General features: G+C 47.4%; 1 protein-coding gene across 1 annotated transcript; it reads right to left on the bottom strand.

Annotated features, from left to right (window-relative positions):
* Positions 1-14242: 14242 nt before the first annotated feature.
* RPP25 (ribonuclease P and MRP subunit p25) lies at positions 14243-16424 on the bottom strand. The gene has a single exon (XM_034783914.1). It carries the CDS (start codon positions 15839-15841, stop codon positions 15182-15184), a length of 660 nt encoding a protein of 219 aa, XP_034639805.1. The 5' UTR covers positions 15842-16424; the 3' UTR covers positions 14243-15181.
* Between the last annotated feature and the right edge of the window lie 467 nt (positions 16425-16891).

Consider the following 16891-nt stretch of genomic DNA (forward strand, 5'->3'; position numbering starts at 1 on the left):
GGGTTCCAAATAGGATGGAGCTCAGCTGTTCTCAGTGGTGGCAGATGACAGAACAAGGAGCAATGGTCTCAAGTTGCAGTGGGGGAGGTCCAGGTTGGATATTAGGAAACACTATTTCACTAGGAGGGTGGTGAAGCACTGGAATGCGTTACCTAGGGAGGTGGTGGAGTCTCCTTCCTTGGAGGTTTTTAAGGCCCGGCTTGACAAAGCCCTGGCTGGGATGATTTAGTTGGGAATTGGTCCTGCTTTGAGCAGGGGGTTGGACTAGATGACCTCCTGAGGTCCCTTCCAACCCTGATATTCTATGATTCTATGACTCCAAGGTTGTTAGGCTGAGGCATGCGCTCAAAGAGAAGTGCAAGTGTCTCTGGGACCATAGGGAGCATCACATGAGGCTGAGAAAAGGAAGCATTCTTCAGTACTGGGAGAGAGCACAAGACACTGTGAGCGTGGCTAGGAAAGGTAATTGATTGATCTGAGCCGGGGGCTCAGGGTAGGGGGGAAGGAGCTGATTGAACTGGAGGAGTTTGCAGGCAGAGGGACTGGTATCCCTGTCCTACCGTAATTCTCACACAGCCTCTACAAATATATAAGACCAGCTCTAAAATGTCAAAGGGAACCTGAGATGCACTGGCAGAGCTGGGCTGAGGAGTGTGCTCAGCACCAGTCCTGCACAGATTGCTCCTTTCTCTTACCAGTGCTAATCGCTGCATTGTGAAAGCCTGAGCAGTAGCGGGTAGGGGTGGGGTTGTTTCTCTGGCCATGATCTCTCCTCTAGCTTCTGACTTGTGATTTCACAGGCCTACACCTCACCTGTTGTTTTTTCTTCTTGGATGCTTGTCATTGTTACACCAAACCACTCCTTTTTTGCACCGTGTTTTCCTTCTTTCCCTCTCTCCCCCTTCACTTCTCCTTGAGTATCTAGACTGAATTTCACTCAGCTTGTCTTCCCAAGTGCCCCAACTTTGCCGACAGACTCCACTCCTCCAGTGGAAAAGCATCCGTCATTTCTCTCGTTGGTGTCAGAACAGCACCATCCAGCACAAATTAAACCCATCAATCAGTTCAGCTCGATCTTCCCGGTAGTTCAACAGAGAGTAATGAATAGCAGGGAGGGGTTTGGGGATTCTAGAGTTTCTGTCACTTTCCGGGGAGGAAGAATGAGGATTTTGTATAATTAGTTGTGGTGGGAAATGGTGGGCAGGTGGCTTATTATATGGTAATGAACTGACCTTTATCAATGGAACCAGAACTGCTCAGACATCTGTGTATCATAGGCCCTGTACTGCTAACACCTAAGTGGGTTTCTCCTTTTGCTCAAGTAGAAGGGTCTGTGATTTCAGAGCAGGAAGGTCTCAGCACTAATTTCCACTGCTTCTGTATACCTCTGAATGGTCGTGATGTTCAGCATAGCGATAGCCCTGAGGTTCCTATATATGTTCCAGTATACTGATATATCTGAACTCTCTCAAGCATGTTGCTTTGTGAGTGATATAGAAGAAGCTAGGTTGGACCCTGAGACAGAAATCTTTCACCCGAATTCAAAACACTCAAGTTAGCACTGGAGCTGACATTAATAGCTCATTAAGAATTGAGCTTTCGTGGACTACAGCCCACTTCTTCGGATTTCAGTCACCAGGGCTGAAAATCCAGCATCTAAAGCCATTGATGTATAAAGAGACAGGAGAGCAGCAATCCAGCAACTGAAGTGATATTAGACTCTTATTCAAACTGGAAATAAGGCACAACTTTTTAACAGGGAGGGGAACAGACTGCCAGTGGGAATGGTGGGTTCTCCAGCTCTTGATGTCTCCAACCAGAGTGGATGCCTTCTTGGAAGATCTGCTTTAGCCAAACCCAAGTTCCTAGGTTCAGTACAGGAGTAGCTAGATGAAGTGTAATGATCTGTGATATACAGGAGGTCAGACTAGTTTGATCTAATGGTCCCTTCAGGCTTTAAACGCTATAAAGCTATGAAATCATATGAGGGAATACTTCAACTCCCCCTGCAAAGAATCGTCTCCAGTCTGCATTATTGGCCTGAGCCCCAACAAACTCATTACATCCACAGCTGTTTTTCAATTGCAAAGCATTTTGTCCCATCTAGGCTGGGCATGTTCATTCCTGTGTCCTGGTCTATTTCCCAACCCCTCATCCCAACTCCTCTTCCTCCCCACAGCCTGGAATATGACAAAAGGGCCAAGAGAAGAGCAAAAAATAACAATCAGAAATTAATATTCAATTACACAGGCGTCAGATAAGTGAAATGAATCAATCTGTGCCACAGGCAGATAAGCGACTGCCTCTGGCCCTGAGAAGCAGCTGTCTGCTAAGAGATAAGGAGGTCAACCTAAAACAAAACAATTTCCTGCATCCTCCCTCTGGTACATCCCCTCGTCTGCCTCGCTCCCTGTTTCTCTTCCTTTTCCTTCCATAGTCATTTCATCTCCTCCATTACAGCAGCCGAGATTCAAAGCGAGCCCTGCAGAACCAGAGCGAGACAAAGGGAGAGCTGAAAAGAAAAGGTTTCCTTCCTTCTGTGCAATGTGACTGTTGCCTCTGTGTATCCCCTTCCAGATCTCTGACATCTTTTCCTAGCAGCAGCTGCGCTGCAGAACATAGCTGGACTGGAAGCCAGGGGAGAGGCAGAGAGATAACGGAGAGATACAGAGACAGCGAGGCAGAGCTGAAGGGATTTCTCTCTTGCTGCAGGCTCAGGGTTTACAGAGAGAGTTAATACATTTGGCTGCCTGCAGACACTGATAGGAAAAAGCCATTCAGGGCTGGCAGCAGAGGGGAGAGGATGGGGGTGAAAAGACTGAGAGCTTGCGGCATCTTTGACTCCCTTTTGTATTTAGCCCTTGTGAGCTGCCCTGTAATCCTGCAAGACAGAGATCGGTGGCTACTGTAACTGCAGCAAGCGCGTGAGTGCTGATGGAGGAGTGAGCAGAGGTTCATCCCCCCAATCTCTGTACATCAGGCTGAAAAACAGCAACCGAGAGCTGTCTGAACAGCTAAGTCTCAGTCGTGGCCGACATCGCCTGTGCATCACAATGAGCCAGGGCGGAAAACAAACCCAATATCCATTGACGCCTCTGAGGGCCTCTCCTTGTTCTAATATGTTTGGCAGAGAGCGTGTGGCTGAATCCAAGAGCAGCAAATGCATTTTCTCTCCACCGTACCGTGCTCCTTCATCATCTATCCATCCATCACCGGTTATTAGGACTGGCCTGCCGCGTCAGCTCCAATAGGCCCTGTTCCGGACGAGAGACCAATTGAAGGCTTATTTAAATATTTCCCGACAGCTGCCTTTTGGGTGAGACTGCAAAGCCTAAGTCCTGCTCCTATGCAGCTCTGAAAGGGCACATATTGCAAGGGTAGGGCTCGCCACCCCAGGGTCCTGGCCGAATTCCAACTCGGTTCATTGCACTGTGCCAGTCCCCCGTTCCTCTGCTGGGTCAGCTGGATGCAGTGGCCAAGATTTCAGAAGTGGCTAGTGCTTTGGGGTGCCTGGGGCTGTGGGGCTTCCAACCAGAGACACTTTAAAGGGGCCTAGTTTCAGAAGGTGCTGAGCACCTTGTAAGGCGCCTCAAGCTGGGCCCCCCAATATTGAGGTACCCACAGACACTAAAGTCTTGGCCACTATTCTGAGGGCTGGTTTCAGTCAGTTTCTGGTCCTCTGCAAAGCTGTTAAATTGAGCCCCCACTGCTGCCACGCCCAAGATTCAGTGGATGACCTTCCCCACTCCACACACTCCTCTGGCTTGCCAGCTAGGGGGAAATTCAGTGCCAGGTGGGGGATGGGAAGGCCAATAGGGAATGTGTCCACAACTGGTGCAAGTAAGGGCACCTAGGAGCACAGCAAATTGAGGCCTTCTGTCCAGACACCACAGTTTCCCCAAGCAGAGCTCTTGGGCAACTTATGCGCCACACCATGTGCCAGTTGGCCAAGAGCACTGACTATTAAAACACTAGTATTTCAACATGGTCTACATAGGACTCAGGAAATCCCATGCCCCACCACAGACTGCATGTGACTTGAGCAAGTTACTTAGTCCCAGAACCACAAAGCTATTTAGGCTCCAAACTTCCACTGATTCCTAAGTCTCTTAGGCCCAGATCCTCAAAGCTCCTCAACTTCCATTGATTTCAGTGTATGCAGTGTAGTTGTAGTCAGTCCTTCTGATCTAAAGAAGAGCTCTGTGTGTCTCAGAAGCTTGTCTCGCTCACCAACAGAAGTTGGTCCAATAAAAGATAATACCTCCCCCACCTTGCCCTCCATTGGTTTCAATGACTAAATACCTTTGTGGATCTATGCCTCAATTCCTCAGTTGTAAAATGGGGAACAGCTCTTCCGTGCCTCTCAGGGGCGTTGTGAGGATGAATACATTAAAGATTGGTATGTGCTCAGATACTAGGGTCATGGGGCCCCTGTGAGTGCCTAAAGTAGGATCAGGGCCCCTCTACATCATGGCAGGGAGGTGTCTCTGTGATCTGAGCTCCTGCTGGTTTGACAGCTCTCTTTGCCTTCTTCCCTTCCTCTCCTAAGCTTTTGTGTAGTGCTGCTGCAGCTGTCGCGTTACTGAGTGTTGTTGCTGTGTTTCAGTTCCAGAGGTCCGTGCATCAGTTTGTTACGCTCTTTGGGATACTGTGTAAGTGTAGAACCACAAGCGGAGGCTGACTGCTTAGAGGATTGTTCACTGGGGACTTGGAGCTGCTGGCTCAAAGCCAGACCAGGTGGGAGGCGATCAAAAGTCGTTACCATCTGATGCCTTTTTGATGTGAAATGAGATTGATGGACCCAGTCCAGTTGCTCATGGGCAGGTACACAGTGCTAGTCTCTCCAGTGAATGGGCTCGGGAGAATGAACTCCCGCTCCAGAGTAGGGTGGAAGTACATGGGTGGGGCAGCGTGGGGGAAGCTAGCACTCCTGGGATCCACGCTGTACCCCAGTCTCTAGGGCTATTGATCCAGCATCATTTGCCAGCACTAAATCGACTCTAGACAGAAAAAAAAAATAGTGATTCCTAAATTATTTGCATGGATTTATGACTTCATGCCTCTTTTAAAGGCTCTTCCCCACACGGTGGCATTGGGAACATGAACAGTAACGCTTGCTTGCCAGGGTTAGAAAGAACACGTCCCCAACTCTTCAGAGGATAGATCCCCGAGTCTTCACAAGAGAGCCTGATCTGAAAGGCCCAGGCTCAAAAATCACAGCTAGCTCGTTTTAAGCTTTTTTTTCCTTTGAGATTGCATCAAGGTCCATGCATGGTTTTCTGTTGCCTTCAGTGAGAGCAAAACCAGGCCCATACTCCTCATGGCTTGCATAATCATTCCAGATGATTTTTCCATTTCCCTGGAGAGAATGCAGTGCTTGGATCTCTTTGAGTTCACCCACTGCCAGCAGTTGGACAATTTCAAGACGTGCCAGCACTGAACATGGGTCAGCCTGGGATTCAGAAAGATCGGATATTTCATCTAGGGCACTGCTATCCCCTAGTGGCAAGCTGGAAAAGTGACGTCTCCCTGCTGCTTTAAACCAGGAAATGATATAGAGAGGGTGCAGACTGAATGGCTAAGAGTTATTTACCCCTTACACATATATATATTTCCTGTCCCTCACGTGACTGCAGATGATCTTGGACATACAGAGCAGTCTGGATTATTGAAAAGAGAGGCAGATAGCTATGTAAAAAAGAATTTTTTAGTTTACCATCAGAGAGTCCCTGTAGCTTTTAGAATATGGGGTGGGTGGAGGCTGAATGCCTGGGTGGATATGATCTCCTCCTTGTCTATTAGAACCTGGATGTTATGCCATAAATCATCAGAATCAGATTTTCTCTAGGTCTACAAGAATTTCTCAGACTTGACCTTGATGCACAGAGAACACTAGATAGGCAATTATTTTAGATAGAAATAAGGCCCGGCTTGACAAAGCCCTGGCTGGGATGATTTAATTGGTGTTGGTCCTGCTTTGAGCAGGGGGTTGGACTAGATGACCTCCTGAGGTTTCTTCCAACCCTGATATTCTATGATTCTATGATAAAGAGAATTAATGATCTCTGTACAGTCAGAGATGAGATGACCACCATTTTTTTCTTTGTTGGAGAGTGGCTAGAATTTTATTAATTTGAGTTTATCGGGATAGTGGGAAAAATTCTGAAAAGCACATAAGTGACTTGAGAGCCTAAAGCTCTTTGATTTTTTCAATGGTATATGGGCTCCTAAATCCCTAATGTGCATTTGAAAATTTTGCTCAATGACAATAATGTTATTTATCAAGCCTCCTGCCAAAGGAGTTGGCTGTTGTATTGTATATTAATTATTACTTTAATTTGTATTACAGTAGCACCCACAGGGCTCAAGTGAGATAATGGTCCCATTGTGCTAGGCACTGTACAAATGCATGAGAGAGTCAGTGACCCAGGGAGCTTACAATGTAATTAAATGCCCATTGAAATAAATAGACTCTTCCTATTGACTTCTGTTTTAATTGAATCTGGCCCTAAACAGACAAGACAATAAAGCGATTTTAAAATACAATTAAACACAGAGTACAAACAGAGATGTGACTGGCACAGGGCAAAAAGGGGAGGAGCCAAGTGTAGGCGATTATCCCTGTAGGGGGGCACCAGATGGGGCTTAGAGATGGTTTGCACACTGCCTTTCAGAGGCACGTGCTCCTGAGTAGCTCTGCAACTGGGTCTGATCAGACAAGAACCCCTCAGAACCATCACTCTGAGAGTCTGAACTGAGTTTTGATTAGTGGGCCCCCCACCTACTCTAGTTTCTAGCTGGGTGGAGGCCGTGTGAGAAAGCCTCTTCCCATGAGATCCCCAGGAAGGAGAGTTTTGAGAGGCTTGGGCTGAACATTCAACCAGTTGAGCACATACCAAAGCACTCATCCTCATGAGCTACACCCAGCCTGAGTAATGCTGTGGCTTTGGCCCTCTTTCCCCGCCAGGCCCTGACAGCTGATGTCCCAGCTGCCACTGCTTTCCCTGTCCTGAGGGAGAGATTCGAGGTCCACCAATGAAATGTAAAGCAAAAGCTGCTGGAGCGGCAGTTCCAGCTGACAAGCTGAACAGGGAGGGAAAGCGGGAGGCAGTCTGGCATCTGAGAGATTGCTTTTTTTAACTCTGAAGAGAAATTGGCCAAGCAGCACATGTGCCCTGAAGCGGTTTTGCTGCTTCAAGCTCATTTGCGGATGAAGGTTCCATTCTTTCAATCATCCATCTCCTGTTCCATACAAGTCCTGGTTTCCCTGGAAGTTTTGGTTCTGATGAGCACCTCAAGCCCCCTTGTTTCTTCTTTTCCAATTGGCACCTTGGCTTTTTACTGTTAAAAACTGTGGGTTTTGAGCCTCTTCCCAGCCTCGTTTCAGAGTGGGGGGAGCAATTGGAAAAGTTGGGGCACTTATCTGCCTTACTGGGGAGCAAGAGCAGCCTGGAATTGGAACAGGAAGTTGATTCATTTCTGTATCGCCTGCACCTCTCCCTCTGAGTGATCCTGCCATACCCAGAGAGGAATTGTGTCCTACTGAACTCATACACCTACCTGCTCTGCACCATCTCTGACCCTGGACTGCCCAACAATGAATTGAGTCCTATTGCATCCTCTCTCTAACCTTGCCTGCCAAATAAATGTTCATGCCCTATTGCACTTTGGCACCAGCCTGGCACTGCTGTACCTCAGTATTTCTGGTCTGATGCCGCAGAGTTAGGTTCCACCTGGGCACTTGGCAAGATGTAAGAGCAGCTTGCAGGAGACATCTGCATTTGATACCATCTCCTTTGCTCTGAACCCCAGTGAAGAACGAGAGGCCGAGCAGCTCAGTAATATAGAACAAGTGACAGTTTGATTTGTTCTGATGTTAGTGAGAAGCTTCTTGGACTGCGTAACAACACATCCAGCAGCTCTCCAAACAGGCAGCATCCATACAAGCCTGCATTAGGAGCTCCTGCGTTCTAATCCTGCCTCTGTCACTAACTCAATGTATAGCCTTGGCCACCTCACTTAATAGCTTTGTGCCTCAGTTTCCCATTTGTTAAATGGAATAATTATCCATATGTTCCTCATTGGTAGAGTCTGGATCCCCCTCAAAGTATAATGTGATTGGGACCCAGGCTTGGAAGAGGGAAGGATGGAAAGAGTTACATTGCTCTCTGATAATCTAATTTAAAGTTGCAGTAGTGCTATCTTCTTTAGAGTTAGCCAATGACCTATGAGGGAGGGAGGAAGGGAGGGAGGATCAGTGACTTGCCTGAAGTCACCCAGGAAATTTGTGGCTGAGTCAGGAACTGAACCACGTCTCCTGAGTCCAGGGCCTTAACCACAAGAGCGTCCTGCCTTATTCAGTGGGATGCTGAGATGGTATTTACTTCGCACTGATCAACCCACTGAGGGCCAGATCCTCAGCTGATGTAAATTGGCGCTGCTCTGCTGAGGTCAGTGGAGCTATGCTTATTTACAGCAGCTGAGGATCTGGCCCTGAAAGTTACAAAAGAAATAGCTGCCCCTGAACAGGTCTGAGCATATGTCCTGATGCCCCTGTGCTATGCATCTTGCAGAGAGGTGTCGCCTGTTAGGGATTATTCACATTCATTATTACCTGGCAGAGACAACAGTCAGGTACTGGAGCAGAGGCCTCCATGTGTTTGCTTAGAAATGCCCTAAGTTTTGGCTGCCTGCCGGTAAGAGATACCTCATGTTACACACAGACGCCTTAAGCAAACACAGAACACTCCACATACACACCCCACATGACAAACTCACAAAACGAACACACAGACAGGAATGAAAAATCGTGAACCCCAAGCAAAGGGAAACACTCAACATTTAAAATACACGAGACCAGATTTTCCCTTTACAATAAAAATGTGAGCAGGGCAAAAGAGGAGCAAAGCTAGAAAAGAGTAAATTGCATCCTGTCCTCCCACTAAGAATTTCCAATAGGGCAAGACAGATGTTTCATAGAAGGAAAAGGCGACGTTTATTCAAATGCAGTAAAAGCAGCCTCATTTATGGCTCCTGGAGACTCAGCATGCAGCTGTTTGCCTATAACATAGCAATCATCTCAAACGGGAGCTCCCTCTTGCTATGTCAAGGGAGCGGGCCTGGGAGCCAGCAGGAGCATTCACACAGGCAATATGAGAGTGGGACTGTGGTGCTGAATCCTGGCAGAGAGGATAACTTGTGACAAAGGCCAGTCTGAAGGGGATAAGAAGAGCGAGTGCTGTCACTCTGTACAGTAAGGGCCTGATATTTGGACGTGCTGAGCAGCCACATCTCAAATGGAAGTCCCTGGGTGCTGAGGAGATTTGTCCCCTCTGAAAATCAAGCCCTACGTGTAGAGAGAGTGCTGCATGCTTTATCTAATAGCGCTTCCCATCTCAATCCGGCCATAATCACACATACCTATTAGCTCCAGAACAGCCGTCTCGCAGATGCTGAAGTTGGAAAACAGTGGATTGTTTTGTACAATCAGTAGCGTCTGCCGCAGAGTTAAGCTAACAAGGCTTATCTCCATCACGAGCACCCAGCCTGTTCAAAGTCAGTCAGCTGGAAACCAGAGCTCCTCCATTCAATAACGTTAACCTGAACACCAAAGAGCTTATGGCCTAATGCGGAGGGGTTCAAGCAGGACCATATTGCCAACAGATGTTAAGCTTCATGGGGCAGAGGCTGTTTCTTCCTATGTGTTGAACAATGTCCAGCACAACAGGGTCTTGATCTGTATTAGAAATAAGTCAATATATATTATCAATATGACATGCATATCACTAGAATGGACTATTTTCAATTTGGCATCAGCCTATTCAGCAAATACATTGTCCCCCAAGGACCAATAACCTCTCATTAGCGGCAGTACTAGATACAAAGAGGAGCAAAAGGAGAAATTTATATCCATTCTAGGCAAATACAGGGAACATGTCGAGTTCGGGATGTAGCCCTGGCTACATCTCCTGTCGGGAAAGCCACACACACTTTTCCATACCAAAAGTGAACTAGCCACTTGTAACTTTTGGTGTAACTTGCACCAATGGAATTCACAACACAGCCAGACAACACATGGAAATGTGCGACACCACATACCCACAAGTGCATACAGAGCACAGAGCCAAGCAAGGCCAGGTCTACACTGGAACCTTTTGCTGGTATAATCGCATCAGTTAGGGGTGGGCTTTTTTTAATGACATTTCAATACTTGCAAAAGCCCTAGTATAGATGCAGTTATACCGGCTAAAAAGTGCTTTTGCTGCTATAGCTTATTTCACTTGCCAAACCAGGATAAGCTATGCTGGCAAAAGCATTTTTTGCCAGTATACGTTGCATCTACACTAGATGGTTCTGCAAAATAGCTATATGGGCAAATCATCTCTAGTGCAGATTTGGACTGAGACATGTGGGAAGCACCATAGAGGGTTTGGTGCTGCTGGAGCAGAGATTGTGTTGTGTGGCTGGTGGTGGCCATCTCACCCCATACCCCAGAGACAGCAGGACCAGTGAGGGGAGAGAAAGCTTTGGTATTGGGGACTGTGCCTTTAAGGGATGAGCGTCCTAGATAGAAACACCTGAGGTCACTCTCCCTCCATGAAAAACCTCTTTCAACCCAAATTGAGAGATCAAGCCCCTCAACAGGAAAGACTCTCCTCTATTTTCAAGCCCCCCCATCCGTACTTTAAGACTGTCATAGTAGTATGATGGATAAAGATGACCAGAAAAAAAAATAGTTTTTTTTTTAATTTCCTTTTTTTTCAATCTCAGAAATATCAGGAATGTCAAGCCCCCTCTTCCTTAGTTATGTGGGAGGACTTCTTGGGAGATTCACATGTGCTTACAAGCACTCAGCAGCTTAGCTTAGTGGTTCTCAATCAGAGGTATGTGTACCACTCGGGCTAAGCAGGGTCTTCCAGGAAGTACATCAACTCATCTAGATATTTGCCTAGTTTTACAACAGGCTACAGAAAAAGTACTAGTTAAGTCAGTACAAACTAAAATGTCATACAGACAATGACTTGTTTATACTGCTCTACATATTATACACTGAAATGTAAGTACATTTATATTCCAGTTGATTTATTTTATAATTATATGGTAAAAGTTAGAAAGTAAGCAATTTTTCAGTGATAATGTGCTATGATACTTTTGTATTTTTATGTATGATTTTGTAAGCAAGTAGTTTTTAAGTGATGTGAAACTTGGGGGTACGCAAGACAAATCAGACTCCAGTAATCTGGAAAGGCTGAGAGCCACTGGCTTAGCTGAAGGTGTTAACAAAGATGTACTTTCTCCAAAGTGTTCATTGGGCATTGAAATTAGATTAATAAAACAGAACAGTCTGATGAAAAATCTTTCCCCATCCTAATTGCTCAGTCTCCTGTGATGTCATACTTTCACCAATTCTTCAGAAACTTCCAAGGGAGATAAGACCTGATTTTATAAAGTAAAAACGGATTTGATTTTTTTTTGTGTGTGAAAAATCTTTCAGAACGTCTAATCAAAAAGACAGAAGCCCAATCTTTGTTTCTTTTACAGGTTAAATTTAAGCCGTGAAAGGGACAGGACTGGATCACCCAGTGGGTTTACTAACTCTCTAACAAGCTCAGATGTCACAGTGATGATCGTTGGACAGATAGATGGGTTAGATGTGCTCGCTCACCTATCTAAGACAGAACCAGAGAGCTCTCCTCAGTTTTCCAGGCTGTAGGATCATTTCCCCCCAGTTTGGAGGCTGAGCCATACTGCTGTCAGGAATTATTTGTGTTTATGACAATAATGGGCCCAGTGCTGCTCTCATTTATAACAGTGTAAATCAGGAGTGAGCCCACGGCAGCCAATAGAATACACAGGTGTAAAGTCAGCGTGAGAGCAGAATCAGCTCCAGGGTAGTTAGTATGAATAAGAACAAAGAGCAAAGTTCTCTGCTGGTATAAATGGGTAAAACTCCATTGAAGTCAGGGGAGCTGCAACAATTAACAACAGCAGAGAACTTGGACCAAGATTTTGATGAGAGACTCTCAGACTCTCGGTTCTCTTCTCACACTGGTGTAAATAGTTCCTCTGGAAAAGTGTGAAAAAACACTGAGAGCAGAATCAGACCCTTTATAATCATTGGTATTACTGTACGAGAGGCCCTGACCGAGACTCCATTGCAGTAGGTGCCATAGAAACACATAGCAAGAGACAGACAAAGGGTGGGAGGGGAAAATGAGGCACAGACAGGAGAAGTGACTTGCCCAAGGTCACACAGGTCAGTGGCAGAGCCAGGAACAGCACCCAGGTCTCCAGAGCCTTAGCCTAGGGCCCCAGCCATTACATCACACTGCTTGGCTCAACCACAATTCCATCACATACAACCATAGCATTCGCCCACATTGGATCAGTGGGAGGGTTTGAACCATAGACCTTCAGATCAGCCCTGTATTACTTAAGCCATCTTCCTTTCCTTCTTGCTCAAGGTGGAATCAGTACCTTCCTTGAACAGCTGAAAGATCTTCACAACGTAAAAATCATGATAATACGTAGCCCTTGTATACTAGCTTTTGTGTGAGGTTCCCAAGAAAGGAATGCAGAGGATAGCCCAGCTTCAGCTACTTCAGAGCGGAGTCCAAAACCATACAGCACAAAATAAAACAATTACTGAAAAATACACACTAGAGAGGAAGAAGACACAGTGGTTTCAGATGCATCATTGCCCTGTGGCTCACAGCTTATGGAAAATGGAGAGCTTGGTACTCAATAAATGGTGAGAGGAGAAAACAACCCATCTGCTTGTTTGTGTGTTTTATTCAAAATGAATCACAGAGCCATGAGTTGCTGAGCCCTCCATTAATAACCCTGACAGCTCCTCTCCGTCTGTAATTGAAGCAGCTCCGATAATAAAGGTGTTACTCCAACAAGCTTCAAGCAAACCATCTTTCCTGATGTCTCATGGTGGATCTGACAACCCCCAGACACTGTGCATGGAGGAGTCGTGACTAGCAGCTTTTGTATTCCCTACAACACCCACTGCGGATGGTTTGATTCTTTCCTGTAGCATTAGGTGCGGAACCTCCATATAGTCCCACCTACAAAGCCCCCAACACTGGACTCTGAAGAACATTCTCTCCCAGGGCAGGAATTGTCTCCACATCCATGTTTTCCTGTGCTTCCTCACACTGCTTCTCACCTTCCCCAGCTTGGGAGCCGTTTAGTCTCTAGAGCTGCCCAGTGTTAGGTGTCCACAATGCTTTACCAATGGACTCCACCCCGGATATGGAAGGACCACATCTCCTGATGTTAGGGACCAATCTTGCAAGGTACCGAATACCTCAACTACTGTTCACTTCCCAGGGTCAGGGAAGACCTGAGTTACATGTTTATTCATTACAGGTCTTTAGCCACAGTGCTCCAGAAATGGACCCAAAGCCTATAATGGAGAAACGCCCCCTCAGCTCGGGTGAGAGAAGAGTCTGGTCTTCATATTAAGTCCCCGCAATTTCAGTTTCCTGTCTGGGCCACCACCTGGGACAACCTGCACATCTCAGTTGTGAGTTTTGTCACCAATTAGTCAGGCCACTGAGACTCAAACAAGTCATTCCACTTGTGGTTAGAAACAGACCAGTTACACCGATTTCCTTTCCTGAGGGTTTCCTTTGTCCCACTGACAAGAGCAATGGGTCTGTTAGACACACATTCTCAATCATCTGAGACACATGAGCTCCCCAAGCCTGGAGTTCCTGTCTATGGATTGAGACACACCCTGTAGCTAAAGAAGAAACTGCTGCGTTCCACAGCAGCCGGACACTTATAAGCAATCACACTCAGAATCAACTAACGCTTCCCTACCTCCATCCTCTGTATTCCCGACAGGAATATAAACATCCACTGAAGGAACAGAGTGGGCCTTGTGTTATGAACAGTGTCTGATAAACACCATCTCAGTGTCACGGGAACAGAGAATTGCTCACTTTATACACACATGGGAGGAGGAAGAAGCAGAACACTTTAGCAGAGGCAGGAACTCTCAGGGCTGGGTTGATTGCAGCCTTTCCAGCAAGAGGGTATTATTTAGCATGGAAGAGCTGGGCCGGGGAGGGGGAGGGGAAGAGATTGAGGAACGGTTTTAAAACCTCTCAAAATTCCTGCACACACAAAAGCACAGGTTTCAGAGTAGCAGCCGTGTTAGTCTGTATCCGCAAAAAGAACAGGAGGACTTGTGGCACCTTAGAGACTAACACATTTATTAGAGCAGAAGCTTTCGTGGGTAACAGCCCACTTCATCAGGAGATCCCAGCCTAGGTGAGGGAAGAAAAAGTTTTGGCACTGTGGATTTTCCTGGATCTTGAGCATTACATACCCAATTCGAATGAGCAGTTATTGAAACGGAGAAGCCTTTGGGGGAGATTGCACGCTGTGCTACTGACAGTCAGTCAGAGCCTCAGAGCTCCCCCAGATCAAATTGCACCTATATGGCCTGTAGGGATATTAGATTAAAATTATTACATGTCCATTTCTCTGGAGAGGGATCGGGAAATGGATGTACAGATGGATACACACACACAGCCTGAGGTCAGCAGCCCCAGCAGGACCCTTCTCTCACCTCAGCATCAGCTAATATGATCATTGGGCTTTAACCCTTTCCAGCCTCAGTGGCCACACACTGCCACACCCTGCAGCATACTCTGTCAGACCCTGCCTTCTCGTGCCTTTCAGTTTGCAAGTTTCTCTGGGCAGAGAAGCTGTTCTTTACCTGGCACCCATAACCGTATGCAAAGCCTCGTGCCCACCCAGTTATGTGACAACCACCCCCATTCTTCCTCACGCAAATGAGCTGCTCCTGGTGCGTTACTGCCCCCTCCACTGGACTGATCTCTCTAATCACGTTTTTTTTCTAATTAGCCAGCTCCCTGCAGCTTGAGAACAGGGCTGATCACTGCCCTCAGCCCTAAGAGCAGTAAAGGTTGAGGGGATGGGGAAGTGGAGGGGAGCAGCAGTGTCTACGAATCAGAGTCTTAGTGGGGAAAGCTACGCAACACGCGAGATCACCAGTACTCATGACCAAGCAAGGCACTGGCTTCATTGTCCCTTTATTGATTACAAAGCATCTAAAAATCTAGAGTGTCTTCAATATATAATCTCCTTTCTATGTACACTACGTATGGCTTAGGTTATTTCTCTGCGGGGTGGGGGTGAGTCAGTGATGACAGTCCAGCATGTAGTCCATAGTCCCCAAGCCCTTTTGACTCTCTGGTACCTGTACCTGCATTTTCTTGTTAGCCAGCTCCCCGTGCGGAAGTGCCAAAGGTCTCTTCACCCCTTGTGGGGGTGAAATGAATCTATCGTCCTCTATTCCCCCATCTTCAGCCCACAGCCCATCCCTGGGCTCCGGGGGTTGGTAGCCCATCTCATTGGGATCCAGGGGGTCCTTGGATAATAGGATACAGATGGAGGGCACATTCTTGTGGACGGTCAGGTTCTCCACTTGGCCATCAGGCTGAGGGTCCTTGTTCTCCCAGACCTCCAGCAGGGTCTTGTAACGCACCTTGGTGACCTGGTGGAGGCCCCCCAGCTTCCTCTTCATGATCTCCACACAGGTGATGGTCTTGGTGACTGCCCGACCACAGCCACTGAAGACTATCTGCCGGGTGCCCTTCAGCTCCATCCTGGCCATAGCAAAGCCCATTAAATTCCTGATCTTGCTACCCTCCTTCACTTTCATCTCCACCACACCAGGGGGCAGGTCAGAGAAGGGCAGTGGGCTATCCTGCTCCGACGTCTTGACCTTCCTGAAGTTCTCCATCCTGGACTGGGCTACGGGGGGCATGGGTGTGGATTCCACCCCTTTGGCAGCCATTGCTTGCCCTTCCTGGAGGGAAAATGAGTCAGATCAGATGTCTAAATGCCAGCATCCATCCCAGAGACTATCCTTGGCTCCAAACTTCCTTTGCTCCAAGTCAGCAGAAAAAGGGGGCAAATTTAGTGCTGCTCTTCCATGATTCTGCCTCTTCTAATTGGCTACTCAGCGCTCTCCCTCCCCAGGTGAAGGACTTTCTGTCAAGCCCAGATAGTCCCCTCCTGGCTGTGCCGGAGAATCAGTCCCCAGAAGGAATGGAGCTGCAGAATTCTCCCCGGGTGGGAATTCCTGCCGGTGCCTCCTCTGCTCCCACTGCAGCACTCGCTTCTGCCGCTCTTTGCTTCATTCTGGACTTCAGCAGCCCCCAGAGCTGTTTTGTGTAATTAGCAGATCCTCCCCCTCCTCCCCCACGCTCTCCTCCTCCCTCTCCCCACACTCCTGATCAGCCTCCCAGTCCAGCCCGGAGCCCTCTGCTTCATCCCCCAGCTGCACTTCCCTTAGTCTCTGGCAAAAGGAGAGTCTGACTTTTCCCCAGTCCAAGAACAGCTTGGGGAGGGAGAGGGAAAGCTACTCTTTCTCTTCATGATGCTTCCGGAGTCCTGCCCCCTTAAAGAGAAACTGGCCCCTTCTCATGGGCGATTTCTCCAGCTCAAGGACATTAACTGCTAACTGCAAATGTCAGCAAAGTACAGGCAGCTGCTGCTGCTCGTGCCTCTCCCTGCCTGGCTGGATCAGCTCCCACACCATGCATCCCCACAAGGGACACAGATCTCAGTGGCCCTTCCTTAAAATGTCCTGGTGACTGAGTTTTCCATTGACTTCTCAGATTCTCCATTGAAATGGGGTCGCCCTCAGCCAGTCCTTTTTAATGACCCATCCTGACTCAGACAACCAGGTGGCATTCATCACTATGCCTCTTACCATGCCCTGAGAGCAAATAGTTCTTTTGCACCCACAGGGTAACAATGCAGCATATGGGGAAACTGAGGTATAACCAGGATTCAAAAAAATATTACAGGAAATTTCCAGTTTGTCACTGGGAGTCTCCTG

Source organism: Trachemys scripta, chromosome 10 (genome assembly GCF_013100865.1).
Source record: "Trachemys scripta elegans isolate TJP31775 chromosome 10, CAS_Tse_1.0, whole genome shotgun sequence".
NCBI lineage: Eukaryota > Metazoa > Chordata > Testudines > Emydidae > Trachemys > Trachemys scripta.

Bases quoted from the DNA above. Each gene is read 5' to 3' on its own strand.
- RPP25 (XM_034783914.1), bottom strand. From the start codon at position 15,841: ATGGCTGCCAAAGGGGTGGAATCCACACCCATGCCCCCCGTAGCCCAG.